This window comes from Drosophila ficusphila, unplaced genomic scaffold (genome assembly GCF_018152265.1).
Source record: "Drosophila ficusphila isolate 14025-0441.05 unplaced genomic scaffold, ASM1815226v1 contig_791, whole genome shotgun sequence".
Taxonomy (NCBI): domain Eukaryota; kingdom Metazoa; phylum Arthropoda; class Insecta; order Diptera; family Drosophilidae; genus Drosophila; species Drosophila ficusphila.
In genome coordinates, this window is record NW_025064737.1 from 9,405,871 (window position 1) to 9,433,391 (window position 27,521).

A 27,521-nucleotide genomic window follows, 5' to 3' on the forward strand; every position below is an offset into this window, starting at 1 on the left:
ATACACACCAGCGCAAACCGCTCGAAATCGACCAAGCGGGTAGCATCGAACGTCAACATATTGAATAAATATTTTCAGTTGAACATCACAATCCGTTCAAGTCGCGGATAACTCCGAATAAAAGTTTTGTAAGTAAAAAAAGGAATTCGTTTAACTGTAACCTGCAGAAAATACAAAATATAACAAAAATATTTAAACAAAAAAACCAGTTGAGTGTCGAAAAATAATTTTAACTGTGCTTGAATTCAAAAAAAGGATCAAACAAATTCAAAATAGTTATATAACCCAACCGATGCTGCAAATCTAACTTTAAATCGAGCAAAGTGCTGTGAAATTTTATATTTGAATCTACCGCAAGTATTGAAATAAAGCAAGACAGAAAAAGTATTTTGAAAATGTTCAGTTCAGTCTAAATAAAAAACCTAAATAGAGGTTAAGCACCTTTGCAGTTTGAGCAGAACTAAGATTAACAATTCTCGGGGCCTTGTCAAGTTTGTCTGCTAACCGCAAGCCGCCATATAGGGTTTCTATTAAACGCATTTTATGAGACGCATAAACATTGTCAGTGGTCCGTTGAGATTATCATTAATTTAAGCGGCAACTACATAAAAATGACTGAAAAAGGATATGAGCTAAGCAACATACTAAACTCCTTTTTTACCTACACGGTATTTAAAAAAAAAATCAACATTAGGGACTTTTTTAAGAATCTTTGGCTATGAAAAAGACACATAGGAACGCATTTAGTCAACTATTATATGGTAAATTCTTGTTGTTCCCGAACAAGTTAAGTTAAACTAAATGTAATTTTCTACAATCCATTGGTTTCCTTAAAAGCTTATATTTTATAACCTAAATAGTTTTTTATTTAATTTGTATCCGTGAAATCGGATACGCGACCGCTGTCCTCAGATGCCAAATAGATCTGCAGCGAACGTAGGCAAAATCTTCTATGATCTTCCCAGAAAGCTCTCTTCTCTTAGTGCTACTCAATTTAGTATTAAGTAATATCCGTGGGGAAGCAAGATATTCAACAGATGCCTCAGTTGGACTATTTTTAGACCTTTTCTGTGTGTGCTTTAGAGATAAAACACCGAAATCGAGAGAAGAAAAGAGACAGAAAGCTGCTAAAGTTGCCAAAGACTTTTAGCTAAGGAAAAAATATATATGCGTTAGACCCATATAAACCAACGTGTGTATATTAAAATTTATTTTTAGAACATCCTGTACTTTGTATAACAAAATTTGGATTTTTCCATTTGAAAATAAGAAAATTTTCCTTACTTAAGTACATGTTAGAATGCCAGAAATGTATCTGCAATCTATAAACTGAGGAGATGCACGCAAACTGCAGTTTGCAAGCGTTTTTGTGTATGCAGTACATTAGATTGAGATACATTTTATTGACGTCTGATTACAACACTTTCTATGGTATAGCATTTCTGATTTAGGCTCAATTTTAAAATATATGTCATTGCCGAAAGTTAAAAGAAGTCATGCGAATTTTTGTGCTGAATCAACGCAAACATAAGTCAATGTGTCACCTCAATCGAAATATAGCCCATACACATGCAAATATATGAATATATATATATATATATATATATATACATGTATGTTCCAGCGAACAAAAAATTTGCCTCGATTGCGATTTCATTAAAATTCAACATTTATTTTTTTCGATCAGTAGTTGTTTTGCATTGCCACTTCTTTCTGTGCGGATCAGGCTCAGGAATGTAAACAGATTTTTTTAAAAATCAATGCATGTTTAAGGCTGTGGAACAACAAATGACAGCGATGAGCCGTAATAAAGAATTAAAATTTCACGAGGCGAAACTCGAGTCAATTAGCCGCCGGTTGCATTCGGTTTGAGCCATGACAAATGTTGGTCAAGTGGGAGCTGCTGTTGGCAAAGAAGGGGTAGGAAAGGGGTACTGATGGACTTGAGGAGGGGCCAAACCCTCCAGCTGCGTTAATATTGAGTCAGAATCGCTTGATCGCTGTAAGAAAAGGGCAAATAGTCCACCTCAGATGACTCATGTGGGTTTTTTTAATTAAAATATGGGAACTGCAAGTCCACAGTTTATTGATAGGAAAAAAAATACGTTTAGGATATAGACATAAATTTACTATATAGTTCTCCAAAAGTATGCAATATGATTTTTTGTCATACTTAAGAAAATTTAATTTTGAACCAATGCATTGGAACTATAAATAAATGTTGTGAACGATCTCTTGGCCTACTTTTAAATTACCCCGTTTTGCTGACACAATTTTTGCCTGGTGACAGAACTCTCTATTTAGAAATGTTTCCAGTTTCGGCCTCCAGCTTCGCTGGCTCCACAATTTCAGGCGATCCGATGTGATCCGCATAACTAAGCACACAGTTTCGGGTCGAAGTCTCCCCCAGAAAATAAAGACAGGAATCCGAAGCAGAAACGTGCATTACCTAGTCAGGTATTCTCGTTTAAATGATTTACTGTGAGATGAGAAAACACTCTCGAGAAACAAACACCAGAGAAAGAATCGGGCAATAAAAGTCGTGAAGAGACGCCAGCGAAATATTAAATCCTCAATTTATCAGTTGGATGAGCTTGAACAATGCGTTTGGCTTGCAAAAGGGGGGCCTTGAGTGGCTCGGTTTTTGGCCGGGCCGAATAATTTATTGGTTTTGCCACCTTTCGGCCAAATAAGGCTAGCCATTATTCGAAACCATTCGATGAGTATCTTGCAATGGAGAGAAAAATCTGTATCTCCTACTGATGACATAAAGATAATCTTGGCTTTATAACACGTTCAACTTAAAGGAGGTATAATACTGAGCATGTTAATGCAATGGCTATATAGAGAGGGATACGAATCTTTAGAAATCTTTCAAAGTAATTATGAACAAAGTAACATAACTGTGTTATAAAACTTGCAGAAGAATCCAAAACCTTTATGGCTTTAATTAAGTAGCAGAAACTATTGTAAAATGCAAATCAATTTCCACAGAGTTTCACTTTCGCACAGACCTTGTTTTGTTTTTCCTACACCCATTGCGATTTATGGTTATCGCATAAATTTGCTAATTGCCTTATTGGCTGCACTTAACAACAGTTTCGATCGCAATCTTTATCTTTATCTCCATTTCCATTTCGGTTGCAGTTTCTTTCGAGTGCAGTAGCAACACAAAACACACACCATGGATGCCATCAAGAAGAAGATGCAAGCGATGAAAGTCGACAAGGACGGAGCTCTGGAGCGCGCTCTCGTCTGCGAGCAGGAGGCACGCGATGCCAACACCCGCGCCGAGAAGGTAAGTCAGCCACCCCATTTCCCCATTATACACTGAAAAAAACAAGCTCGTCTCTTGCCATTCAAAACTGAAGCAATCTCGAAGAATTTCACTGCAAAAAGAAAATGCCATTGCAAAAATATATCTTTTTTTTTAATAAAATTACAAAATAATTTATATTAAATTGAAATATTTTGGCATTTTAAAGCTGTAAATATTTTTTTTGTGCAATTACCACCCACTCTAACTACGCATCGAAAAACATTTAGTGTAACAAAAAGCATAATTGCCGGCTTTCTCACAACAACATAAATCTTGTTAGCACATGCAATTCCTGTGTAGTGCATTGATTTTGAATTAAATATATTTTATATTTTGACACGTAGGCCGAGGAGGAGGCTCGCCAGCTGCAGAAGAAGATCCAGACCGTTGAGAACGAGCTGGATCAGACCCAGGAGGCCCTGACCCTGGTCACCGGCAAGCTGGAGGAGAAGAACAAGGCTCTGCAGAACGTAAGTTTTCTTTTCCAAGTTTTGTTTATTTTAGAGTAGGTGTTAAGATAGATTAAAAAAAAAAAGTTTATTCTACCAGCTTTTTACCAATTTTAAAAAAATTGAGAAACTAGTTAGCTTAAGAATTTCCTTTTTTCTAAAAATAATTTTAAATTTGCACTTTAGCATGTTAAAATTATGTTTTGACATTTCTATGTTGGCAATATTTTACTTGATGTATGACAGACAAAGATTAAGTTTGACAAATATTAAAATGGACACGAAAAATATATTATAGAACACTCGAAAAACTGATAATTAGTTAAATCACTTAACAAGGCGTTTCAAACACAAAAAAAACATTCCATTTATCATGTGAAAATGTGTTCCGCCATTTGTCAGTTTTCAGATGTCCGGAATCTAAAACCATTTGCTCTAAAATCTACCATAAGGCATTTTAGTTCTTTAGAAAAATACGTATATTTTTAAGGCTTCTGTTCAATATTTTGAAATGCATTCAAGGCAAGAAATACGCATAATTTATAGCAGGCAATTTTAAAGTGACTTAGTGACAGCCGGCGGTTTTTTTGGGGGGAGACTCTTACGAAAATGGGGCGGCGGCAATTTAACGCCAATTTCATGGCACCTTGGCTGCTTGAAATCGGAGAAATTGTTTGGGGGAAATGTTTCTGAAATTCCAAAAACATAATAAATTTCTTTTTTGATTTTCAAACAAAACAGTGAGCAATTGACACGTAGCATTTTTCTCTATTCGCTGGCTGGCTCTCTATTTTTCCTTGTGCTGTTGGCAACGCCTGTGCAGAGAGGCGCTATTTTTAAATTCGTTGAAAATAGCCAACGCAAGATATCAAATAACGCAGCTGAATTTGTCTGTTGGTTTGCCAAAAAATAATGTTCTCGCAAAAAAACACGTACTCTCTTTTCCTCTGAATTAGCTTCGAATCTAGAACATTTTTCGTTGCGTTGCCTCAGTGCTTCCAAAAAGAATTCGAATTGCGATTCGTCTTTTGATTGCCACATTTTAGGAAAGTATTTCAAGGACATTTGGCAGCTTTTCAAAAAAGTGTGAGCAGGTAAAACGCTTCGAAAACTTATCGCTAGGAAAGGTCTACAAAGTAAATACTTATCAGACAGCATAAATAATCAGACCCAATGTTGACTTGGCCCAGCCCAGGGCTTTAAAATAAATATGACAAAGAAACGGATGCCTCTGACTAATAACCAGAAAATAAAGAAAATGTGAAAGATAAGCAATTAAATGAATCAAATGCAGAAAATTCTCTCCTTTTGGGAAAGAGATTGAGCGTCAAGCAGCTGGAGAGTAAAAAGATGTTCCTTTCTCTCGCCCTCTCCCGCTCTAACTCTCTTTGAGTGGGTGGGCTGTGCCTCGCGATCCATATTGCTGACTCACTCGCACACGTGCCACACGCAGAGCAAGAGTGAGTAGCGCACAGAGAGAGGGAGAGAGTTTCCCCATGCTCATCTAACGGTGAGCGCATGGCCCCAAAATTCAAGTACAACACAAACACAACTCAACGAGGGGCCGAGGAAAAAGCAGCAGAAAAGCCAGCAGCAGCCGCCCGCTCATAAATCTACCAAGAAAAACTTAATTAATTAAATTAATTACTACCAAAATCACACACTCTCATAAATTCAATGAAAACCCGTTCGGTCTGATAAATTTGTGCAAAAGGTCACTACTTTCATTTAAAACTTTATTTAAATGAAATTTTAGCGATCTGCAATTACATAAAAACAGTGACGGAAATTCCCTCTCTGCAATTTTCACGCGCCGATGAAAATTCGCAAAAGATCTGTATTAAATCATCAATAAAAATAGCGAAACTAACGGTACAATGAGCCCAGCTGTTTGAAGCCGCAAAAACCGAACAACAAAAACCATAAAACAACACGCACCAAATCACACAAAAACAACAACAACCAGCATTGCGCATAATTAATATGTACGAGAAAACATTAAACATAGGAACTGCAAAAGTTAATAATGCATATGCATGGCAAAAAGTGAGATACAACAACAAACCCCAAGCAACAACAACAACAACAACAGCATCGGTTAAAGTCAAGCAACAACAACCACAAAAGCAAAAAAATGCAACAAAAGCCGCACCAACGACAACAACAACATCAACAACAAAACCAACAGTGCTACCGTTAACCGGCAACAGCATTACCGTTAAACAGGGTCCGAAAATCAAATTCGTTGGCAACGCAGCGCGCCGGCAATCGTTGGCCCATCAAATCAAGCGAGCTCATCGGCATTTACTGACCAGCGGCGGTCAAGATAAACAGCCGCAGCAAAAGCGTAAACACTACATTTCATTTAATTTTCTTAAATGCAAAATTTAAATTGCTTTCTACACGCGCACTAAAAATGGCGAATGACCAAGCAGTCAGCTTGGCACAGTGCGCGTTTAGTTGGCAACGCGGAAGAACAATTTTACTGGAAAGAGTGGGAACGGTGCCATTTTCCTAATTTCTTCTGATTGGATTTTTCCATTAGCACAAAGAAATGCACCGCTGCCAGCCCTTCCAGCCAAATTCGTATTTTCGGAATATGACAAACTGGTCACACTGCCCAATCCAGCAACAGCTGGTTCCAGTAAAAAATTCACGTAGCAATTTTGGGCACAAATTATCGAAAAATAACGTAAATAATTGGACTTTGTAAATATTGCTGAACAAAATTAGAACCGTTTGTAAATATACCTTAAATACAAATTTGAGAAAGTGGTCAACATCGGATGACTGCCCTTTAAACATTTCCAATCGAAGAAAAACAAACTTTAACTTTTCAGAAAAAGCACAAGTGCTGCCGCAGACTGGCAAAACAGTTGCCAAACCGAAACCAAAGCAGAAACATTTGTTGAAAAGTGATAAGACGAGGGAAAAACAAAAGCAGCAGCAAAAAAAGCGAGGAGTAGCCGCCAGGAACACTTGCAAACGGCGGGCGGCATCGGAATCTTCGGGCTTGTCATCCCGCTGGTGTTCCATCGAGGAGCAGTTGAATCTGCTGGACGACCTGCTCTACTATTGCGATGAGGAGGCCGAACTCTATTTAGCCCAGTTGTACGAAAGGTTCGAGACTCTGCAGCGGAGTAGCAGCCAGAGTTCCTCGCCGGCCAGCGATTTCTGGAGCGATTCCGACATGGAGCACGACGACTCGAGCACCAGTGGCACTGGCAGCCAAACAGCCAGCAATATCAGTCTAGTTCCCGCCTCGCTGAAGCGACGTGGCCACCAGCACCATCCGCGTTTCTCCGGCACCCGGCGTCCTAATGTGCCCAATGTCCAGGAGATTCTGGCCGCCCTTTACCGTGGTGACTCCAAAAGCGCCCTCTCTAATCTCAGGGGAGAAACGCAACCGGAGGAAGAGCAGCCACAGCAGCAGGAGGAGGGGCTGCCCCCCAGCAGGAGCACTTTAAGCCTGCCCCTGAGCGAATCGGTGACCAATTCCCTGGGCAGCAACAGTCCCACGCCCACGGATGAGAGCAGCGTTCAGGACGAGGGTGCCAGCAACCCAGCGACAGCTCCGAAAGGTGAAGAATCTGCTCCTCCAGCAGCCACTACCTCAACCTCCAAAACCAAGAAAAAGAAGCGGGAGAAGGGTGAAAAGTCAGAGAAATCTGACAAATCGGAGAAATCCGATCGGAAGAAGAAGTCCTCGGGCAAAAAGGAGCGCAGCAAGCGGTCCAATGCAATGGAGCTGAGCAGCGATAGCTTGGCCACGGACATTAGTGCCGGGGCAATCGATGAGGGAATCGCTCTGGCGGATGATGATGACAACCAGTCGGCAGAGTGGTCCAAGCTGCGTTGCACCAGCGAGGCGGCGGAAATTGTGGCGGAGCGGGAAGCCCGAAGGAACAAAGGACGCTGTGCGGATTACCCGGGATTGGCCTTCGGCAGATCCATCTTCAGTTCGGACACCATGATGAAGTTCAACATCATCCGGAACGAGCTGCACAACATCATGAACACACAACTCAAAAGGGTAATTAGTGGTTGAGTGCTGAAGTTGGTTGGAATTTTCCTTACTAATCACCTTTCTCTACCTTCTACATATTTTCTAATCAAGCGAAGAAGCCACCTCGTTGTTGTTCTTGTTCTTGAGAGAGGGTAATCCAAAGTTTGGTTAGGTTCTCCGATTGCTCCAATTTGTTTTTGCCCCTTAGCTTTGTGTATCTTTTTGCATTGCAAAGCGATTACGTCGTCGTCTTCGTCTTTTCGCGATTTTCTAGTTGTGCCTTAACCCTTGACTGGCCTCAGGGTCTTTGTGCGGCCCTCGTTAGTTTCTTATGGCCCTAGGTAAAGATTTTGCTTTTGTAAATCTTGACCTACTTGGTTCACACCAGTTATTTCTCTCACCTTTCACTATACTGATTGTCTTAAATCGATTTTGGCTAATAATCACGTCCTCAATTATACGATTGTTTGAGGTTGGTAATTTATAAATGTTCTTTAAAAATAGAAACTAAAATTCGTAAAAATATTTGTTCACTGATTTTAGCATTCCTCTGTTTAAAGTACTCCATTAATTTGGGCAAATATATTTACTTAATTGCAGGCAATTGTTTAATTAGTTACGCAATTGCTGGAATGCCTAACGGTACTCCCCGACCACCTGTTGCTCTCTTGTTCCCCTCTCTTTCTGATGTGCGGGTGGCAGAAAGAGAGCGCCCGATAAGACCGCTAAATGCTATTAGTTTTTTTTTTCTATTTTTTCTTAACTCTCGGTGCGCTGAAAAAGGCAACAGTTTGAAAAACTAAAAGGAAAACCTGGCCATATTTGAACAAAGCATAAAACATGCGGCCAAGCTCGACTTGCCAAAATTGGCTAACAAATTAATTATTAAACGCCGATACTCTGGCGACCTTCCCTCTTTATTCACTTTTAATTTCTCTTCAATGTCGCCCGGCTAAAAATGGACAAGCGCTCATTGTTTGCATTATCAAAACAATTACGCCATCGCCGGAAAGTCGGGGAATTATTATATAGAACCAATAGCTACAGGTTGTTGAGTTCGAAAAAAGCGGTTAACATGACGATTAGTCATTACGTTGCGTGGCTTACGTTGTTTGCTGATAAGCGTGATAAAGCGCCGGCATTGTGTTTTCCGTTTTCCGTGGTGGAAGCAATTAGGTGAGGGTGTTTGTGGGGAGAGGTGGAGGTTTCGTTGCGTTGGCAAACACACGCATACACCTGCAAAGCTTGTTACCTGCTTACTCATCTTCAACTATTTTACATGTCCGATTTTTGCATAATATTATTTGCCTGGAAATGACAAAAATCCGAAATATGTCTTCACTAATTAATGCCAAAACAACAACAATGTCGACATGGACAGAATTTTAGCGGCTTTTAACAGGTTTTCCAGCCGCACACACACACTGTCGCACCGTTTTAGGCGAGGCAGACAGACTGGAAGGCAGTTGCCTTAGTAGTTGTCTCGCTCGCACGAACCACCACCGCCGCTTCGACTCGCGATTTGGTGGATTCATTTCCAGTTACGTACTCGTCGCAGTCGCGTCGTTTGTCTCTCTCAATTGTGTGTTTTGCCACCAAATAGCCAATATTAAATATTTAAACGCATCTTATTCCACTCTAAAGTGTTCCTTTGCGAGTTTTGCCAATCGTTGAAACTGCACGTTTAAATCAAATCCAAGCCAGAGAAAAAGCAGTAATAGCAATAGAAAAACCGGTGGTTCACTGTATTTGTGTGTGTGTCTTCAGATCGTTCGTGTGTGTGTATTGTTCCGTTCCTCGAAATTCCAAATTGTAAATTAAATTTGGTGTGCTGTCCGAAAAGGCAGAGTGCTTCTTATTCTGTAAAAACGAGCTCAAGTGCCACCAAAAGCACTTTGTCAGTAAAAAAAAACACCCACAACCTCTGCCGCAAAGAAATAGAAAAAACCACAAAAATGACGACCAGCATTCCACAAGGCACTCTCTTGGACGTTTTGAAGAAGAAGATGCGCCAGACCAAAGAGGAGATGGAAAAGTACAAAGACGAGTGCGAGGAGTTCCACAAACGCCTGCAATTGGAAGTAGTGCGCCGCGAAGAAGTAAGAGAGAATCAGTAGTTTTTCCTAGCTAATTTTCCTGGCTAATTTTTGGTTTGGGCAAACAACTGCGTGACCTGTCTTGTGAATTTTGCATAAATCCTACCTAAATGAAAAAAAGATAGTCCAGCATTTCTTTCGCCCCCTCTTTCTCTCAGCCATACTTTTTTGTTGCCCACTGTGTTGCGTGTGTGGGAGCGGGACAACATAAGTGTCCGAAGTCAGCGCGTTCTCTTCTTTAAGCGCTCCCGCTGGCTTTTTGTGCTCTTTTAACTAGTTTTTCTCTTTCCCTCGGTGGTTTTTCCAGTCTTGCTGTTGTTCTTTTTGTGATGAACGAATTTTCAGGCTCAGATACAGGGTGTTTCCGGTCCCTCTTGGCCTTTTTTTGGGCTAACTGTTCTTATCGCTGACCGAATTCATTCACCTTTCGAATTGTGTGTGTTATCTATCTCCCGCTTGACAGCACACACGTAAACATTAGCATAAAGCACCACACACAACCATTTCAATTTACATAAGGCTAAAAAAAAAGGAGAAAGAAATCTTTTGTAAATTGAGCGATGCGATTCGCTTGGTCTTTTTAGCTTGCTTTCTGCTTTCTCAGCGACAAAACAAAAAAACCGGCTTTAAGTCCGGCAAAGAAGAAGCCACATCGTTTAGCTAGCGGTGTTCTAAATTCGATTAATTATGATTTTTACGCTACGGCCATCAATAAGTGGTTTAATTCTCCTAATTCCTTTCTAGCTTTTGCCCGTTGACTCTGTCATGTTCCTAATTCAATTCTAATTAGACAATTGAGTGCGCGAGGGTTCCTTTGTGTTTTGTTTGTGTGCGTATGACGTCATTGCTAAGGGAACAATATCAAAATGTTTATAACTACATGTCTGAAACCGTTTCACTATAAAATTTTAAATCCTCCAAACTTTTTTTTTGTACACAATAAACCATTAAATTGTTGGTAAACAATAAATATTACTCATTAAAGTGACGTTTGCCTTGAGCAAGTTCCACTGTAAATTGCCGATTTCAATTCAAATTGATTTTCAATTTCAAAAGATTCTAAAGTCTGATTTCACTCCCTCATTGACTGTTTTCCACGCTGCTAGCAAGTGATTGACGTTTCACTTCCCCTAAAAAGCTAAAACAAAACATAATTTGCTTTATTCTGGATTTCCATACAATGCTTTCAATGTCACTCTGCCGCGCGTTTTCCCTCTTATTTTTCTTCCTTCATTTTCCCCTCGTGCAATTGAACGTTGATAATTTCAATGCGCGCATTGTGACAAATTGGTTTTGATTTGTGTGCTTTGCCTCTTGCCAGTTTCGTAATTCGGAGATTACAGCATATGACGCCATCGCTTCGCCCTACCCCCTTCCCCCACCTACCAAACGGAATTTTTCAGAAAAAATATTTTATGCTTGAGAGCATCGTCTTTTTAAACAGTGTTTTACATTTTCATGGCTTATTTTTCGGTTCATAATTAAAAATGCATCATCACAATGAAAACACGCCCTACGTGTACCGCTCCAATAAGTTTTTTTGTTGTTGCTGTTTTTTTTGGTTGCCAGGGTAATAAAACAAAAAAAGAAGGAAAAACAAAAAACCACGTAAAATTCAAGGTGTGTGTGACTAAGCCGTCAACAATTTCTGGTATAATTTCTCGGCCACAGTTTTGCATTGAGTTTTATGGAGAGTTTCTTTCGGCATTTAAATAATTTTTTTTTTTTTTTCGGTCATTTTTCATACATTCCACAACAATTGGGGGCCAGCACACTCTACTATCCCCATCTCTCTCTCTCTCTCCCCTTGAAACGTGTTCGTTCTGTCGCCGCTTTTCTTTGCCCACTGATTTCTACCCGGCCCCTTCCCCGTTTTGGAGCCCGTTAATAAAGCGTTTAATCTTCAATACGTTTTGTTAATGAGTTCGAAAAAAGAGTCAGCGAGAGGGAGATGACGAGAGACTCCCGCTACAAAACGAAACCCAACTGGAATCCAATCTTCAACTTCTTTGCCTTGCTCTTCGTTGTTTCGGGTTTGTTTGAGAATACCCTTGAACGGGGCACTATCAGTTTGTATGGGCAAGAAGACAATATTATTTATAAAGTCTTAAATCCTTATTACGATAAATTTAAAGAACATTTTAATCTTGCTATACGAAGTTTTTTAAATTTGTTGTTTATTGACTGACATTGTCATTTAGTTGCTATAGAAACTACTGAACCAAACATACCTGGCTTTGTTGTTGTTGAGAATATTTTTACCTAAAACAATAAGTGTTGACTTTATAATTTGTAATTATTTTGTAAAATACGATACCTGTTGTTGAAGGTAAAAGGCGTTTTTAAGAAATATTTGTAAGGGTATAAAAACTTCCATCTTTTCAACTAGTATTTATTTGATTTTTTGGCATTTTTCGTTGTCGCTTGGTCTTGGGCCTCATCGGCGGTTTTGTTGTGTGGCTTTCGTGTTTGGAAAGCTGCGCTGCCTGCTCCCCCAATTCGAAATGCTTTTTATCGCTCAACGTGTGTGTGTATTTCGTACGATGACGTAAGCCACACGGTTGGTTCCAATTCATAATCACACGATACTTTTACGACCCGCACTCGCATAGTTCGTTTGGTTCTAGGCGTCGTCAGTTGGTCAGTTGTTCCATTGCTCAGTTGATCAGTTAGTCATTCCATGTACATATCAGTAGCTCTATATCCATCTCTATCACTATGCCCGGCACCATATCGGTCATCGGACATCGTTTTGGACATGGACTTGGACATGGCACTTGGAACTGGCACCGGACTGCCTTGTCCAATTGCTTTTTAGCTGTTTTCGATTCTAAGTTCGATTCGATTTTATTTTCATATACTTTTTTCACCATTTTTGGGCGTGTGCTTTGTGTGCGCTGTTTTCGATTTTCATCGTTTAATGTGCATTGGGCCTCTATAAGGCCATATAGCATCGAATATTTCCCATTCTTTAATGGACATGCGATTCTAGACTAGACGGTGGGAAAACTCTCGGTTTAACTCAATCGATGACGTCATGGGGCAGGAACCTTGTATTGGCTTCTTTTTTGAATTTAGTTGCCATATCAGGTAGCGGTGTTGATGAACTTTTGTTCAACTTTGATGGCCAGTATCGATTTCGATTGGCCAAAATAACATGCAAGCATTTTGTTGCCTGCTTTAGGGCAGTTTTGGGGTTTGTTTGACCTTGCTTCAACAACAACAACAACTACAACGTGGTGGCAAAAAGGAAGTTTTCTTTACAGGTGGAAGCCACGGAAAACCGGAGTTACTTATGGTCGACTTTGTAGGGAACAAATTAGGTTTACAACTTAAGTACTCTAAAGGGGGTTAAAGAGAGCGCAAAAGCAGGAGTGTTATTATATAGCAGTCAAGTTTTTCCAAACCAAAAGTAGCCAATATTTATGTGTATTTCTTGCCTAAAAAACATTTAAGTTTAGTTCCGTAAGAAGTAAATTAAACATTAAGACTTTAGCTATAAGTTCCATCGAATGGAAATGCTATATCTGGTTCTTTCGACCATCGAACGTTTGTCTTATAGGCCGAATCCGAGGTTGCCGCTCTGAACCGTCGCATCCAGTTGCTCGAAGAAGACTTGGAGCGCTCTGAGGAGCGTCTGGGCTCCGCCACAGCCAAGCTGTCGGAAGCCTCTCAGGCCGCCGATGAGAGCGAACGGTTAGTACCACGTTTCCACTATATATTTAAATGTCCCACCATCCCAATCTATACCCCACTGTACCCAAAATATGTAAAATAATTCTTAAGATTACAGCAACTACTACAGATCTATCTAAGTTACATTTATAAATATTGCTTTAATCGTATCTATATATCATTTCGCATTGCTGCGACAAATTCAGGATACGAAAAGCGCTTGAGAATCGCACAAATATGGAAGATGACAAAGTAGCTCTTTTGGAGAACCAATTAGCACAAGCAAAATTAATTGCAGAAGAAGCCGATAAGAAATATGAAGAGGTATATTCTACATATATTCATTTGCGGAAATTGGTCTCCGTTTTAGGGCACTAGGGTTATTAGGTTCTTCCCCTTGAGGTTGGGTTCACTTGGTCAACATTTGCGTTACTAATTAGGTTTTGGGTCTGTCTATCTATCTGCGCTCTCTTTTTTCTAACTTCTTCCTAACCAATTCTGCAACAACGACTATAACTGTCGTTATAATAGTGGTCACTTTTATAATGGTGATGTATTTAAGTTAGTTTGTAAGAATTTCTGTGAACAGCATTTAGTTTGCCAAGTTCAAAGATGTCGACCCGCCGCTGGAACTGGAACACCATGGATGCTCCACATTCTTGTAAAAAAATTGTAAAATTATGTATAGGAAAGCATGTCCTACATAAGCTTATGGTAGTCTATTAGTCAAATGGCTGTTAAATAATTATGTCTAAAAAAGAAGAAAAGATTCCCCAATGTTTGTAATGAGGCGAAGCTTAAAAAATGTTTGGTTCTGATCTGGATGAAGTCTAGACGTTGAAACTGTTGTCTAAAATTAGTGACACCAAATTGGGTGCATATCAATTTCGCTTTGGAGAAGCCAGACATTGTTTAAGCTTCTTGCTTAACCCCTTTCGTCTTCCTTAGTCTCCCTCTCCCCTGTAAAATACATGTTAATTAAGTAGAAAAAATCCGAATTGTTAACTCAACTGGCAACAACAAATTTCTGTCTCTTTTTACAACAACAACCACGACAACTACTATCAAACTTCAATATTCACAAACCAAAATCTATCTCTATCTGTGAATGTTTGTGTAAAACATATGTTTGTCATAACAATTGCAACAACAACTACAACAACAACATCATCAACAACAACAACAACACTGAACACTCAACGATGTGGATGATGACGTCGAATGACTCACTTGACACATTTTCGGCTGTACCAACTGCAATTCCACCGGGGAACGGCTAATCATCGCTAACCACTTCTTCGTCACTGTCTTCTATGGGCATGGTCTTCGCAACCGAATGGGATCCATTCGAATACACTATATCGTATAGTGCTCGCAAGATTCTTGAGAACCGCGCCCTTGCCGATGAAGAACGCATGGACGCTCTTGAGAATCAGCTGAAGGAAGCGCGTTTCCTTGCTGAGGAGGCTGACAAGAAATACGATGAGGTGCAGCTAAAAACCAATTTGTCTTCTATTAAGCTAAGCAACAATAACAACAACAGTAACAGTAACAATACCAACATGAATATCAGTAAACCAGAGTTATGTAATGACAGCGCTATTGGTGGCACCAACAACAATAACGCATCCAGAACTATTGCATCTGCTGCTGTTGGTGAAGAGACTTCCACCTTGTCCTCCACAAGCCACGAACACAACAACAATCCTAACAACGACACCTGATCTGGTTCCTTTGTCAATGCAATATCAAATTGAATTGATTAATTGATTGATTAAGGGTTCATTGCACCCCTTAAACTTGGCACAGGAATCAGCCAGAGTGTTGATGCAAAACTTGTGCTTACCACGATGATTACGAATGATGCTTAAGGGCAGCTTTAGCTTAGATCTAGACCTAGATCATGCACCGCCCGCCCGCCTGACAATATGCAATATATATAAATACGTGTATAGACGATGATGATAATGTTGATTATGATGTATTAGTCGATGTACATACAATGTAAATCCAATCCAATGAAATTTTGATTGTAACGTGTGAACAAATCCCCACTGAGAACGGAGGATTCTCCTCGTGTGTGTCTTTTAATTTGTAAAAACCAGTAGCATTATGTAAAGTTAATGTTAAGCGGTCCATACGATGTCCATACGAAGTACTCTACTAAAAGAACTCAAGGCTCTTCCATGTGAAAAAGCTTGAAAAGCATATTGCCACTGAATTGATTGTTTAAACTAAAGTGTAATTGGGTTAGTTTCTTGACTTGTTTGTTTATTTCCATTCGATTTACGTATCTGTAAAGAAAATGTAATTTATACTCACGCTATATGCATAATGCGACACCCTTAAATTTATAAAATAACCCAAGAAAATGTCTAATTTTGGATTAATATTTTGCAAATTAATGTTTATATAACATATTATATACAAACAAAATATATAAATACAAATATATAATTGCAGCATAAAACTAACTTGAAATTATTGACCAATGAAAGGGAGCAGATATTACTTGTTTACTTCTTATTGTTGTACATTGATAGCTGAGATTTGGGGACTGAAGCTGAGTTTATCTGTTTGAGGTTATTGGAAAAAAGATAAGAATGTTTTTAAGGAAATCTTAGGTATTTCAGTTCGAGAGATGAGTTTATAGAAGCTTAAATCTAGTTTTTAATTAAATCAACATAAATATCACACAGCAGAGACTAAAGCTAAGGCTTTTCCGATGATTATACTATGTCATGCCAGACTCAGAGGTAAATGATCTTTAGCTATTTCTCATAATAGTAAAGTGAACTTTTACCACTCCAGAATTTGCCTGAATGCTTACGTGTTTTGCACGTCAATCAGATCGAAGAAATAAACCAACTGATAAACTGCATTGGCAGATAAGCTGCCTTACCTCAGTATTGTTTTCGCCTTTGCTTCCTTATCTTTTCGCAGAAACTAAGGCGAAGGCAGCTATTGTATGAAAAGTGCGAAAGCATGGAGCTACAAAATGGAACCCATAAATGGGAAAGAGAGGGAAAAGAGTTTGTTTAACTGGGGCCGATAAGAGAGGGCCGCTCCCCAATGGGGACACTGGATTCGAGTAGATTTCGCACGGCGGAGCCTCAAACAGGGGGCCATGACATAAGCGGCTAAAATATTGGTTGCCAAAACCATCGATGATGAATCGAGCGAGAGCGGATCACTTGACTGACCCTCAGACGATGGCCGATGGAAAGTGCCGTGAGTCAGTGGCGAGAAATGTGCGTGGAGCACTCGTATTTCCATCTGCATCGTTATCTTTTCGAGCTAAAAGATCTGACGACACTTTAGTCACCTGGCCATGATTGCTGCATTGGCTTTCATGATTCACTGGAATCTTTGGGGCTCATCACTGAAAGAAGTTTAGCGTTATGCTAAACGGAAATTAAACTTAATTTTGGTCAGCATGACAATTGAAATTAAAAAGCAATAAAGCCGATTATGGTTCTAAGCCAATTTACCATGTTTGTAGAATTTTTGGTAAGAATATTTATGATAGCTCGTTTCTGGAAGAGATAAAAGTTTATAGATCAGGTAAAGATTTAAAAATGGCATTGCTCTAGTTTAATATTCTATGCTTTAAGTTTCCGTTGGCAAAACTTTGCTTTTAGAGACAATACTTTAAATTACAATAAAATAAAATAGTTAATTGGATGTAAATTTTCTTCTAATATGGGCCTAAGTTAGGGAAAATATATTCCTAAAAGCATTTAATAGTAGGGGGGTATTTGATCTCTAGAAAAAAGGAAATGTACAACAATTTTGAAACTCACAAGTATTAAATCCACTCCAAAATAGGTTTTATTTTGTATTTATATATATACTTGAGTACAACAAAGGATCGTATGGTTAAGCTAGACATCAAAAACTCACACGATAAGCACAAGTTTTGGAGGAACAAACAATAATAAAACCACAAAATAACAATAAACTACACAAACTGTTTCTTTGTACTAAATTATGCTAAGGCACTACACAAGACCATACAACGAAAAACATAAAAACCTCAATAATCTACTGAAAATCATCATTTAATGCTTTTCTGTTATCTCACTAAACGAAATCTGTGTAAAAAACATGAAATTTAATACATTTTCTATATGTTCTCCTGTACACCCGACGTTCCTTGTATTATATCAATCAATCGACAATCAATCAATGAATCGATATGTAATATTGTATGAGAAAAGGTTGCCCGTAAATTGGCCATGGTTGAAGCTGACTTGGAGCGTGCCGAAGAGCGTGCCGAGCAGGGTGAAAAGTACGTTATAAGTCCAGACTTAAAGATATATATTGTTCAATTTGTTCGCAGCCCGTTTGTTGTGCCTAATAACGAAAACAATGTTGAAACTGCCGCAACAACCTAACCTCATTTAAAACCAAATTTGCATTCCCCCCGTTGAGTTAAAATTTTGATTTGATTTTGAATTTGTTCTTGTTTTTCTAGCTAGCTAGCTTTTGCCAATATGTTTTTATTGCTTGGTTAAAAATGTGAATATCCCAGTCAAACAATCTAATGTTTTGTATGATAAAAGCATGAACTGTCTTAAATAGTTTAGATCAACCAGAAGCACGAACATGGAGCAGCATAAAGCAAAAAGGTGAAAAGACTCCTAAAAGCAAACTAAACCACAGAGGGTTCTGCTTGAAGGCGCGGTGACCTCCGTGGAAGGTGGGAATTAAAGCTGCATTGACCTCAAGGTGCAGGTCATTGCGCTTTTCAGTTCGCTCCCCAAGATCGCTGAACACGTTGCACAGCGCATGAAAAAAAGAGACAAGACTTGACAGAGAATTTTCACCTTTTTGGCCCAACTGCTCTGTGGCCATGAGTCATGAATGAAACCAGCACAGTATTCACATTTTTTGCCAATCTGCAGCTTTAGCCAAGACACGAAACTAATCTTGAAAACCTTTTTTCTATGCCATCCATAACCCATGCCAAACAAAAACAAAAAACCAAAATGTGTGTGTACTTAACACAATGCTAACACCTTGCCACGCCCCCGCCATGCCACGCCTACTGCCTGCCAAACAAAAAAGGTTGCCAGAAAACTCGTGCTCATGGAACAGGATCTGGAGCGTTCCGAGGAGAAGGTCGAGCTCAGCGAAAGGTTTGTCCACTGCCAAGCCCCCCAAAAAAAGCAGCCTTTCATTCGATGTCTTTTTGTCTACTAACTGCATTTCGTTAAATATATAAAATCCACGTTGGTTTCTTTGTTCGCGCATTTTAAGCCCGAGATACACAAATATTTATTTATAATTTACATAGTTATAAATAACCGAATGGGCAAAAAATAAATGCCTCAGGATGGGGCATAAAAAGTGAAATCTTATGAGTTGCCGGTCCAAAAACAATTGTTATTATTACAAAAATATTTGGCAGACCTTCGCATCATGATTTGACGGTTTCTCGTCTCTTGGCCAACTCGAAGCTGAAACTTAACTCATCGCCTCCATTGGCGGCAGTCACAAGATCTTTTTCGAAAGTGAAGTGTTGTCAACTTGGAGTTGGTCAACCGTCTTTTTTTTTGGCATTGCTCGGGCATAAATTGCGCTTGAAAAGAAACCATTATATTTGACAATTGCATGAGTTGTGATATTCTTCTTCATTCCCAGTCTATTTATTTGACAACTGTTTAATTATCAACTTTTCTCTGCGTGCCAACAGCAAAATCGTGGAGCTTGAGGAGGAGCTGCGCGTGGTTGGCAACAACCTGAAGTCCCTGGAAGTCTCTGAGGAGAAGGTCAGTATCTCCATAGGACAACCAATTATTTTCTTATATTTCCATCGAATATATATTTAACGAACCATTCTTAAATATTTATATTGAACCCCCTACTCCCACACCCGAAAATATCCCCACGAAATGAACAAACAACAACGATAAATATAGGCCAACCAACGTGAGGAGGAGTACAAGAACCAGATCAAGACCCTGAACACTCGTCTAAAGGAGGTAGATACGAACAGAATAAGCCATTCTGCGAACCAAAAAGTGGCCAAAAAGCAAAGAGAGCTTCCCAGCTCGAAGTCCATGAGAACAGAGTCTCCAAACCAGCGAATATATATATATACATATCTTTTGTTGTTGTTTCTCGTTTTGTTTGTTTAACTTAATGCCCAATACGGAGGGGTACTCAAGACAATTCCCCGTCCCAAAAGAGGCGACTCTTCAACTAATTCCTTTAAAATGTCTACCGACATGATATAATTTTACAGATCAAGCTTAATAATTATGTGCCCTACTTATACTAATTTTGATTTTATATTCTTTCTTATTTTCATATATTGTTTGTTAAAATGTTGCCGCCTAAAATGCCAATACCCAAACATATTTTGCGCACCTGCTGGATGTTTGCCACCTATACAACCTGATTTGATTTTGCATGAATACTTTATACATTTTTGTTTGATATTGCTTATAACAAACCCGAAATGCTTGCCAACACCGAACACCAAAACTGCCCGTAGGCCACACAAAAAGAGGAGACCTTTGAGACGCAAATCAAAGTATTGGATCATTCTCTGAAAGAGGTATTACGAAAGAGTCGAACTATGTCCTAAGTATAAGCTGTGGTCTCGGTAAATCTCTGGTGTTGGTCAATCCGCTGCTAATCTAATCTAAGCACTAAAAACAAAACAAAACGAAACAAAAAAGAAAATATTGAATTGCACAAATCGTTATTCTCAATTTTAAATTTACTGTACATATTCGTCAATTCGACATTTAATATTTTCTTTTATGTGAAAACCAAAAACGCTTTTGTGAAAATACAGCAAATGCAAACGGAAAACCGCAAGTTATGAGTTTTAGATCAATAGATCGATATCCTTATAGAGCGTACAACATTGGGCAAGTATTTGTGAACCACCATTCTCTCGCATAAGACGTGTGTGTGTACATTTGTTCAAAATTGAAAACAACTTTTTGTGCATTGATTGCAAGTGAGAAAAACCAGTAAAACAAACAAACAACCCATTGAAAATGAATAGTTTTCCATCTAAAATTTACCACTCCTGAAGCTACTGCTTGATTAGTGGCGAAAGAATTAATTCTCGCTATGTAGACGATCAAAATTAATTCAATGAGATAATTATTTCGGTAGATATTTTAAATACAAACCCCTTTAAAAAAAACTCACATCCATGCAACAACAAACACACACACGCACACACAGCCACCCAATGTACGTGAAATTGATCTATTGCCAATCTATAAACTATAATTTGTTGTATTTCCCTCGACGTCTAGGCACGCGTCAATCAGAAATATTACGAACAGGAGCTCATACAGTTCAAATTAAATGTAGAAGCTGTAAGTCGCCTCAGATAAATATGGGCGTAGAGAATATATAGATTCCGTCGAATTGCGATCTTAACAGCATTTTCTGTTTTATGCAGTGACTGCGTAGCCTCCAACCAGTAATCGTTGTTCTTATCATTCCCTTAATGACATTTAATTTGTCTGATTTAGGTTTTGTCTAAAAACCCTGAACACAAAAGCGTCAGCAGTTTGTAAGCATTCTAGTTTAATAAAGCCGAACTACTAGTTTTTAAGTTGTTTATTTGAATGTTTTGTTAATCTGTACTATATATTCTTGTTAACCAATTTCATTTGTCATTTTTACTGACTAATTTTCATTTGTCGCACACATATTACTTTGTAAGTTTTTCTGCTGGTTTTGGTAGCATATTTGGGAAGCTTCTTGGCTTAGTAAAATAATGGTTGAATTTAAATTCTGAATGTTGGCATTGGACACACTTAAAGTTTGCCTCTCAGAATTTAAATTCTGCAGTAAGGCAAATGATGAAGGGAATGCAATTGTTTTTCCTTTAATTCTGACCGGCTGCAGTAGCCACTTTTTGCTGCTTAATGTAAAGTACTTTTTAACTAGTTTACTAATTGATAACTTTACCTTTTCCCCGTTTTTCCCAAAAGGCTGAGGCTCGTGCTGAGTTTGCTGAACGTTCCGTTCAGAAGTTGCAGAAGGAAGTCGACAGGCTCGAAGGTATGTCCGTCAAAGATTTTGTTCGAATTTTACTGAGAATGTAGGATAACTAGATGCAGAAATACTTCATTTCTGAAAACTATGTAGCAGTATTTCAAATTAAAGTACAAAAAATAGTTCACTTTTTGTTGTTTATTATAAATTGATGCAATATTTTTCTATAAGTAGGATCAAAATTATATTCCTTATTCCAAATCCAGTACCAATTGTTATCTAGTGAATTTTATGTACCTCGATTTTATTTATTACCTTTTAATGCAACGTTTTTAATTTGACATTTTTATTGTTTACTTTTCATATTTAATTTTGTTGTTGTTGTTATTGTGCTTAACAAAATACAACTTGCGCTGCTTGCTAAACCAATTGTTGCATGCCCCTGCCCACCGCCAACCAACAAAACATAAAAACCAAAAATGACTGAAAACCATAGATGACCTGCTCAACGTGCGGGGCAAGAACAAACTGCTGCAGGAGGAAATGGAGGCCACCTTACATGACATACAGAACATGTAATCGTCTAATTTGCTTATGTAAATTAACTAAACTGCCTGCTTTGACGTCAAACAAAAAAAGAAAAACACCCACGCACACAAAACTGGCGCTTTCCATAATTAAATACTAGAGAACACACATCTCCACACACCCACGCCACGCCCACCACCCACACGAGACAATCCAAATCCAAGGACGCCAAGTGTCTTCCATGCGGATGCGAAAGCCATCTTCGAACGCCAAGCAACGGGAGAGTTAATCAAAATATAGCGTTAAAAACACTCTAAACATAAACATAAACTCAATGAAAAGCAGATGAAAGGGCCGAAACTAAACTAAAGCAAAACATTCTTGTGTAGCAAGCGCATTCCAATTTACGATTCCAATTAACGATAACCATTTTCGATTTCAATTCGCGAAATTCGATCGGTTGACTGGCAGCTAGCGCCATTTTACAAAACTCTGTTGCAATACTATTTGGTTGAATCAAAATTTTGATTATTATCTTTGATTTTACACTTGCTTTTGCTACCCCTTATCTTGTTTTGTTTTAATTTAAAACCTTAAACTATATACTTGTACTTTTGTATTTGACGAGATGACAACTTGGACAAAACACGCATTGCCGCCTTCTTTTTAGTTTACGTGTATTAAATAGAGAGACAAACAATCGCTGTTATTTATATTTAAAGAGTAAATTCTATGCTAAAACTTTGTATTTTGTCGCCAGCTTAACTGTATTAATAATATGCTAATGTTTACCTTGTTTATACATATTTAAACAAATTGTCGTGTTTGCAAAACGTTGTGTAATATTTGCCTACTTTTAAGTTGCCGCCACGCCTACCAACACAAACTAATCCAACTCTTTCGATAGAGATTCCAAGAGAAAGACAAAAGACAACTTGTGCACATCATTCCAATTACAAATCGGTAACCGGTACCCGGTGTCTCCGTTTCAGATATATTTTATTTCAAAAATAAAACGAATGAAAATCCCCACAACTACTAACCAATCTTCTAAATTCCGTGAAAACCCATAATCCCCCAACTGAGAAGAATGCTGCAACAAGAAATGGCATTAAAAATTCTAATTCGATCTATTTACGATTTACATAAATTAATTATTTATACTTTAATATATACCTATACAATACATATACTATACAATACATACCATGCTGCTGCAATTGCACAAATAAAGTATTTTTTCGAAAAACGTAAACAAAATAACGGTACTCCATCGTTGCCCATCGATCCATCGTCCAGCGTTTAGTGTTCTCCCTTCTCCGCCGATTCTGTGTGCCCCGCCCTCATTTGGCCACCACTGGAGGTTCTATCGCCCTGCTCTCTCTCTCTCTCTGTGTGCCTCTCTCTCTCGAATCTGCTCTAATCCGACTTTCTAACCCTCGAACAACCACCACCAAACACCACTACATCACAACCACACCCATCCGCCGCACTCCCCCCAGACGAGATGATCAAAGAGATCGAGCACTACGCGCTTATCGGCGACCAGCTGGACTGGACCTTCGTGGAGATGATGGGCATGCCGCCGTTCTACAACGAGCGCTACCCCAAGCCGCCCACTCCGGAGCTCACCGAGGAGGAGAAGGCCGCCCTGGAGGCCGCTGCCTTGGCGGAGGCCGAGGCGAAGGCCAGGGCCGAGGAGCTGGCCGCCCGTGGCGAAGAAGGTGCCCCTGAGGGCGGTGAGGGTGGTGAGCCGGCCGAGGGTGCCGCTCCCGGCGAGCCAGGCGCACCGGCTGCCGAGGGAGTCGAGGCTGCTCCGGCCGAGCCCGTCAGGATTCCCACGCCACCACCGCCGCCACCATTTGAGTATTCCATCGATCTGCCACCGGAGGGAGCCGAGGTGCCGTACGTGAAGAACGCCGAGCCGGGTGACTTCGCTCCTCCGGCGGAGGCAGCTCCCGCCGAGGGTGCACCGCCGGCAGAGGGAGCACCACCGGCAGAGGGTGCACCGCCAGCGGAGGGAGCTCCTCCAGCGGAGGGAGCACCACCAGCAGAGGGAGCCCCACCAGCAGCTGCTCCCGCTGAGGGTGAAGCTGCTTCACCAGCGGCTCCCGCTGCAGAGGGAGATGCCGCCGCACCAGCACCACCTCCAGCGGCTGAGGGAGAAGCTGCTCCACCAGCGGATGCCGCCGCACCACCACCAGCCGCCGAGGCACCACCAGCCGAAGCAGCACCTGCTGCCGAAGCACCACCCGCTTAGGAAACCCCGAAAATGTTTTATTGCGATCAGTTGAAATAGATCAAAGGATCTCTAGAAGGATCTCGGCGTTCAAGAACTGGCCAAAGTGTTTTCCTTTCTAACTAACTAACTATTCAAGTCCTGGACACCCAAAATAATATATGAAGTGACCCCGAAAGTATATAAGAAATATTGTATATAAATTGTTTTATGCGTCTGTTATTTTGGTGTTTAGGATTTGGATCCTTCGCTTGCTCCTTCCCGCCATCTTTCCATCTGTTTCCTGGCCTTTTGCTTTTAAGTTTAATCTTTAGTCAACGCTTCTGCCTCCTTTTCACGCCTTACTTTATTTCTCTCTATGCTCTATCCCCCATCCGTCCATCGCTTGTTTCGCTTTCCTCACAAACATCTCCGCATTCCGAACCCGGTCGCGATCACCAGACGATCTAATCGTCGAAAAAGAGCGCTATTGCCTGATCGGCGACAGCCTGGACGAGGCCTTCGTGGACCTGATCGTGGGCCTGGAGCCATTCTGGAATCCGCGCAACCCCAAGCCGCCGACGCCCAAGCTGCCCACGCCGACGCCCGAGGAGTTGGCCGCCATGGAGGAGGCGCGTGCGGCAGCAGAAGCCGCAGCAGCGGCCGAAGCGGAAGCCGCAGCAGCCGCCGCCGCCGAGGCAGGAGAGGGAGGAGAAGGTGCTGCGCCAGGAGAGAAGGCGCCGGAAAAGGAGCCCACTCCGCCGCCCAAGGAGCCCACTCCTCCTCCGCCACCGCCGCCGCCATTCGAGTACTCCATCGATCTGCCGCCAGAGGGTGCCGAGGTGCCCTATGTCAAGAACTACGAGCCACCACCACCCGGATCCGAGCCAGAGCCCGCGCCAGCTGCTGAGGGAGAGGCGGCTCCTCCGGCTGCCGAGGGAGCTGCTCCTTCGGCAGCTGAGGGTGCTGCTCCTGCTCCTCCAGCTGCTGAGGGAGCTGCTCCACCACCTGCTGAGGGTGCTGCTCCACCACCTGCTGAGGGAGCTGCTCCACCACCTGCTGAGGGTGCTGCTCCTCCAGCCGAAGGTGCTGCTCCACCTGCCGAGGCAGCTGCTCCACCAGCCGTGGGAGAAGCTCCTCCTCCCGCTGAAGCTGCCCCAGCTGCCGAGGCTCCACCAGCCGAAGCTCCACCAGCCGAAGCTGCTCCCGCTGAAGCTGCTCCCGCCGAAGCTGCTCCTGCCGAGGGAGAGGCACCACCAGCTTAGGCCCAGTGCAACCGATCCCCGCCAGAAACTGCTGCACACGAACGAAAGAAAACACAACTGCTACCAAATGCTGCCCTGCTTTTAAAAAACTACCAATACGTTTTTAAAAACAATTTTATTTATTAAACCGAGAATTGAATTAAAATTCAGTTTAACCAAAGCATTGTAAAAACCAAATGCTGCTTTTTCTGTTCTTGCAACCTTTTTATTATTTTTTAAAAAATTAACAGCTAGCACAACTTTGCCGATTTTGCGAACTCAACCGCTGGCTTTTTTATTTATTTTGCCCGAAACGAGGTAACTATTATTTGTTAATGTCAAGTTTATACGTTTTAATGTGAAGGTCTCAGTTTGTGTCAGGTTTTCAGTGTAGTTCTATTGAGTTCTTATGCATTTTTATTAATTTCCGTTTCTTACTCTTGCGTTCTTTTATGATTTTCCAAACACCAACTCGAACAGACGACCTGGTCCTGGAGAAGGAGCGCTACAAGGATATCGGAGACGATCTCGACACCGCCTTCGTCGAGCTCATCCTCAAGGAATAAGCGAACCGAACTTGACGGGCACCTCGACCTCAGACCGAAATCGATCCACACTTCTATGTTTGACCGGCGGCACGGCACACCTTTCGATTGTTTTTACTGTAGCATAATCGTAGGCGCACTGTACTCGTATCTAGTAGCCTCCACTTTTGATTTGTGCTGTGTTTGTTTGTGTAGTTCAATAGTTTGTAGATTGATTTTGACTGCGGTCCAATAAGAGGAAGCATCGAAACAATTGTGTATTTGTTTGACTCAAAACCATTTTATTTATTATTTGTATCCAATCTAAGCAATAAAGCAATCAACTTGAAAATATAATTCCTTATCCGACTGTCACTTTCATTTCGTTTACTTCCGCTGCAGACGAGGTGAGCAAAGGTAAGGAAAAGTACAAAACTATTGCTCAGGAACTGGAGTATGCCGATCTCAACAATTACTAAGGGAACTCAAATCCAATCAATGAGGAAATGAACAGCATCTACAGCCAGAATAACAAATGCAGCCTGCGATCTACAAAGAAAATACTACAAAAAAATATAATGGAGTCTGAAAGCATTTCGACGTCCAATTTACAAATTATTTTTAGCAATACAATCCATCGCCTAAGCATTCCAAAGAACTTTTTCATATATAAATTAGAGCGAAAGTGTTACAATAAAGTAATGTTTTAAAGCAATTACTTACTAAAATTATAACGGTGCATTTCGTAGAGTTGTGTAACGAAAAAACGCTGCCATTTTTCTTGAAATCACTTTCCAACTCGATATAGCATCTGTAATTTTTTAAATAATAACCCCCAAAAAGCCCACCAGTCAATATCGTACATTACCATCTTCATAGATCTCAGTAACGCTTGAGCCAGAGTCAATTTTCCCTTCCTTTTTTTCCCCGTTGCTTGTGTTTCTTGGCAATACGCGAATTGTATCTACAAAATTTCTATGGCCTTTGTATAAGATTAAAAAAAAAAACAACAAATATATAAATAGAATATATAAAGGAAGACGTATAAATTAAATTTACACATTTGACATAGCTTTTGTAATTCGATATAACATGCAAATCAAATAAAACAATGTATGTATTTTTATTTACCACTCAATATTTTTATGATCAATAAACAGAAACCATTCTTTTGCAAATACATCTTCGTGCTATCTTTTAAATCAAATAGTGGGAATATGGGAGGATATATGCTGGTTAAACCTAAATCATGATCCATATGGAATAATAATAGAGAGGGGATAATAATAAAATTTTTCTGAATGTAACAAATTGGAAATATGGTGTTGAAAAACATTGAAATTTAGATCGTTTAATGAAACCAACACTGCTGCATCGATACACACAAGGCACCACAAAAATGTTGCATACACTCAAGAAAAATATCTGTGTGAAAGAGCCAACCTGTTGGGGAAATTTTTGATTTGGCTGAAGATCCTGAACGATCCT

At 40.2% G+C, this 27,521-nt stretch overlaps 3 protein-coding genes across 20 annotated transcripts; 1 reads left to right on the top strand and 2 right to left on the bottom strand.

The window, feature by feature from the left end:
* Positions 1–27,213, top strand: LOC108096513 (tropomyosin-2). 18 transcript variants are annotated; one of them, XM_043209122.1, is made up of 10 exons: positions 1–128; positions 3,148–3,298; positions 3,664–3,789; positions 13,433–13,566; positions 13,752–13,869; positions 18,616–18,686; positions 19,244–19,319; positions 20,048–20,110; positions 21,516–21,585; positions 26,436–27,213. In XM_043209122.1, the coding sequence occupies exons 2-10, from the start codon at positions 3,185–3,187 to the stop codon at positions 26,510–26,512; spliced, it is 849 nt and encodes a 282-aa protein (XP_043065057.1). In that variant the 5' UTR covers positions 1–128; positions 3,148–3,184; the 3' UTR covers positions 26,513–27,213. The 18 variants fall into 18 exon arrangements, with proteins under 18 accessions (XP_043065057.1, XP_017053711.1, XP_017053733.1 ...); XM_017198222.1 differs by lacking the exons at positions 13,752–13,869; positions 18,616–18,686; positions 20,048–20,110; positions 26,436–27,213 and adding exons at positions 14,915–15,032; positions 17,766–17,836; positions 19,470–19,532; positions 23,550–24,386; XM_017198244.2 differs by lacking the exon at positions 26,436–27,213 and adding an exon at positions 22,016–23,307.
* LOC108096596 lies at positions 7,808–9,199 on the bottom strand. Its single transcript, XM_043209124.1, has 2 exons — positions 8,849–9,199; positions 7,808–8,792 (listed from the first exon to the last, which is right to left on the bottom strand). The coding sequence occupies exons 1-2, from the start codon at positions 9,036–9,038 to the stop codon at positions 8,713–8,715; spliced, it is 270 nt and encodes an 89-aa protein (XP_043065059.1). The 5' UTR covers positions 9,039–9,199; the 3' UTR covers positions 7,808–8,712.
* LOC108096585 (elastin-like) lies at positions 24,730–25,195 on the bottom strand. Its single transcript, XM_017198288.1, has one exon. The coding sequence runs from the start codon at positions 25,080–25,082 to the stop codon at positions 24,753–24,755; it is 330 nt and encodes a 109-aa protein (XP_017053777.1). The 5' UTR covers positions 25,083–25,195; the 3' UTR covers positions 24,730–24,752.
* Positions 27,214–27,521: the final 308 nt, after the last annotated feature.